Here is a 2,477-nt window from a genome sequence, read left to right on the forward strand (position 1 = left end):
TCACGAGCCGCAGGGTTTAATTTGGTTTTGTTTGTGTATGTTTTTTTGACTCTCAAAGCCATGATTCCCATTCACTTACATTATATGACTGACAGACTGCAACGGTTTGAGTTAAAAATCTTCGTTTGTGTTCTACTGAAGAAACAAAGTCACCTACATCTTGGATGCTCTGGGGGTAAGCAGATAAACATCAAGTTTTCATATTTGGGTGAACTATGTGAAAAAAACCTGAATAAATTTGGGTGAAAAAAATCTGAATAAATAGTAAATATTTTACTATTTAAAAAAGAAAAATGCACAAAGAACTTGTATGGAGATTTTTCCATCTACAGTAAGGGTACACACTATTGCTGAAAAACACAATCACTGCTTAGCAGTCGGATGTCCGTATGCACAAAGGCACAGATCCCTAAACAAGGCCATATCTGCAGATGAAACTTTTTTTGTAGAAGCATTTTTTAAATTTTAACTAGCACCTCATGACTGCACCACGTTATCTATGAGAAGCTGCAAAAGACACAGACGCAAGTGGAATGTAGAAAACATGGTGACAGTAATTTTTAAGTAAATATAATGGGCGATATATTGCGTCACCAAAAATGATTGAAGTCATGTACATATATTGCGCGATAAGTCGATATATTGATTATTGTGACAGGCCTAACTGTTTTGTTGTGCTTTCTCAAAACCTGTCCCATTAAAATATTACATGTTAGGGAAGTAGGCAGTGAGACAGTGGTCTTTTGTGGTTGCTTGAACACATTTCACCACATGAGCATCTAAACTATGAAAGCAATCCGTTTTTAACTACCTCTGGAAGTGGTTGAAATTGGACAAGCTTGTTTTAGACCCTGTTTACACCTGTATTTAGTGTCATTCACTTGTGATCGGATCAGCAAAAATACATCTAAATAGCAGGTATAAACCAGGCCTAAGAGAGCGTTTTAGAGAGCCAGTGTAAACCATGACAGAATCCATGCATGTTGCGTTTATTTACAATGCACAACAAACATAGAAATGAAGGCCTCTTGTTCCACCCCAGATGACAAAAATTGAAAAGTACTGAAAAGAAAACAATCCTTATAGTAAAACTTGACCTGATCTTCACTGTGAAACTGTTGTTAACTTTTCTTTTAAACTCTTGTAGCAGCAGCATCTGATTGAGCTTATTCGTCTGCGGGAGACTGAGGCAGCGCTGGAGTTTGCGCAGTCACAGCTGGCTGAACAGGGAGAGGAGAGCAGAGAATGTCTTACTGAGATGGAGCGAACCCTGGCACTGCTCGCCTTCGACAACCCTGAAGAATCGCCGTTTGGAGACCTGCTCAATATGATGCAGAGGCAGAAGGTATGTGTGTTTTTTTTGTGTAGGACATAATAGGGGTGAGCGATATGGAAAAAATCATGATTTTATCACTCTGCACATTTTTATATTTGCAAGTTGTCTGAGCAGTACAGCCAAACAAATTTCCCTATTTCAAAAACAAAGCCTTATAAGGTAACAGAATATAAAATAAAAAATAATGGCAGACATTAAGGCCAAAGTGGGCAAAGATAAAAAATCTTTGTCATTATTTTATCTTTTTTATTAAAAAATAAGAACAAAGATATTTGATATGATAATGATACATTACAAATACACATAATATACAAATAAAACAAACAGTGCTTTATTGTTCAGGTAGAGTAGGTGTATTTAGCAGTAGCATTCAAGAAATTGAATGAACAAATATAAAAATTAAATGCTATTTAAACTTCACTGTATAAATTATACATTGATTCTTATTAAAGCAACTATTAAAGTTCTTCAGTCAAGAGTAGGGATGTAACGATTCACTCAACTCACGATTCGATTCACGATTCGATTTTCTCACGATTTTTTTTAACAAAATGAGATTGAAGACATTATACAGTAAATGAAAAGGTGCTGTTTTATTAGGCTATTGCTGCACGTTTCTTTGTGAAATTGAAATACAACAAAACTAAATTGAAATTTTAAAACAAATCCCAAATCAAACAATAAGTTGCACAATTAAAAGAAATCTCTTAATATGAACAAACTAAGGCCCAATCCCAATTCTATTTTATAACCCTTCACCTTCCCCTTCCCCTACCCCTCCGCCTACCCCTTCCCCTTGTCCCTTGAAACAGAGTGTCAAGGGGTAGGGGTGAAAATATTCCCCTAAGAATTGGGACACCACTACTATATGTCACACGTCATCATACTTCGTCTAGCTCCTACAATACACACATCTATACTGGTGTGCATTAGAGCCTTTAATTACCGTTCTATATTAATGTGCTGCTTACTGACACACACACACACACACACACACACACACATATATATCGGAGATCGCGCAGCTCTAGGAGATCACGCAGCTCACACATCCAGGAGAAAATAAACTTGTCAATGCTGCCCCACGACTTTTATTAATAACAGTTTAAATACTGAATCGCTACATTATATTTTCCAGCAA

At 36.4% G+C, this 2,477-nt stretch overlaps 1 protein-coding gene across 1 annotated transcript in view; it reads left to right on the forward strand.

The window, feature by feature from the left end:
- LOC107680229 (glucose-induced degradation protein 8 homolog) overlaps positions 1–2,477 on the forward strand; it is a 9,814-nt gene that overhangs the window by 3,195 nt on the left and 4,142 nt on the right. The window contains exon 4 of the mRNA XM_016476034.1: positions 1,148–1,345. Within this exon, the coding sequence (XP_016331520.1) occupies positions 1,148–1,345 (198 nt within the window). The remainder of the gene's footprint in view (positions 1–1,147; positions 1,346–2,477) is intronic.

The sequence above is a fragment of the Sinocyclocheilus anshuiensis genome, unplaced genomic scaffold (genome assembly GCF_001515605.1).
Source record: "Sinocyclocheilus anshuiensis isolate Anshui unplaced genomic scaffold, SAMN03320099.WGS_v1.1 scaffold13, whole genome shotgun sequence".
In the NCBI taxonomy this organism is placed as follows: Eukaryota; Metazoa; Chordata; class Actinopteri; order Cypriniformes; family Cyprinidae; genus Sinocyclocheilus; species Sinocyclocheilus anshuiensis.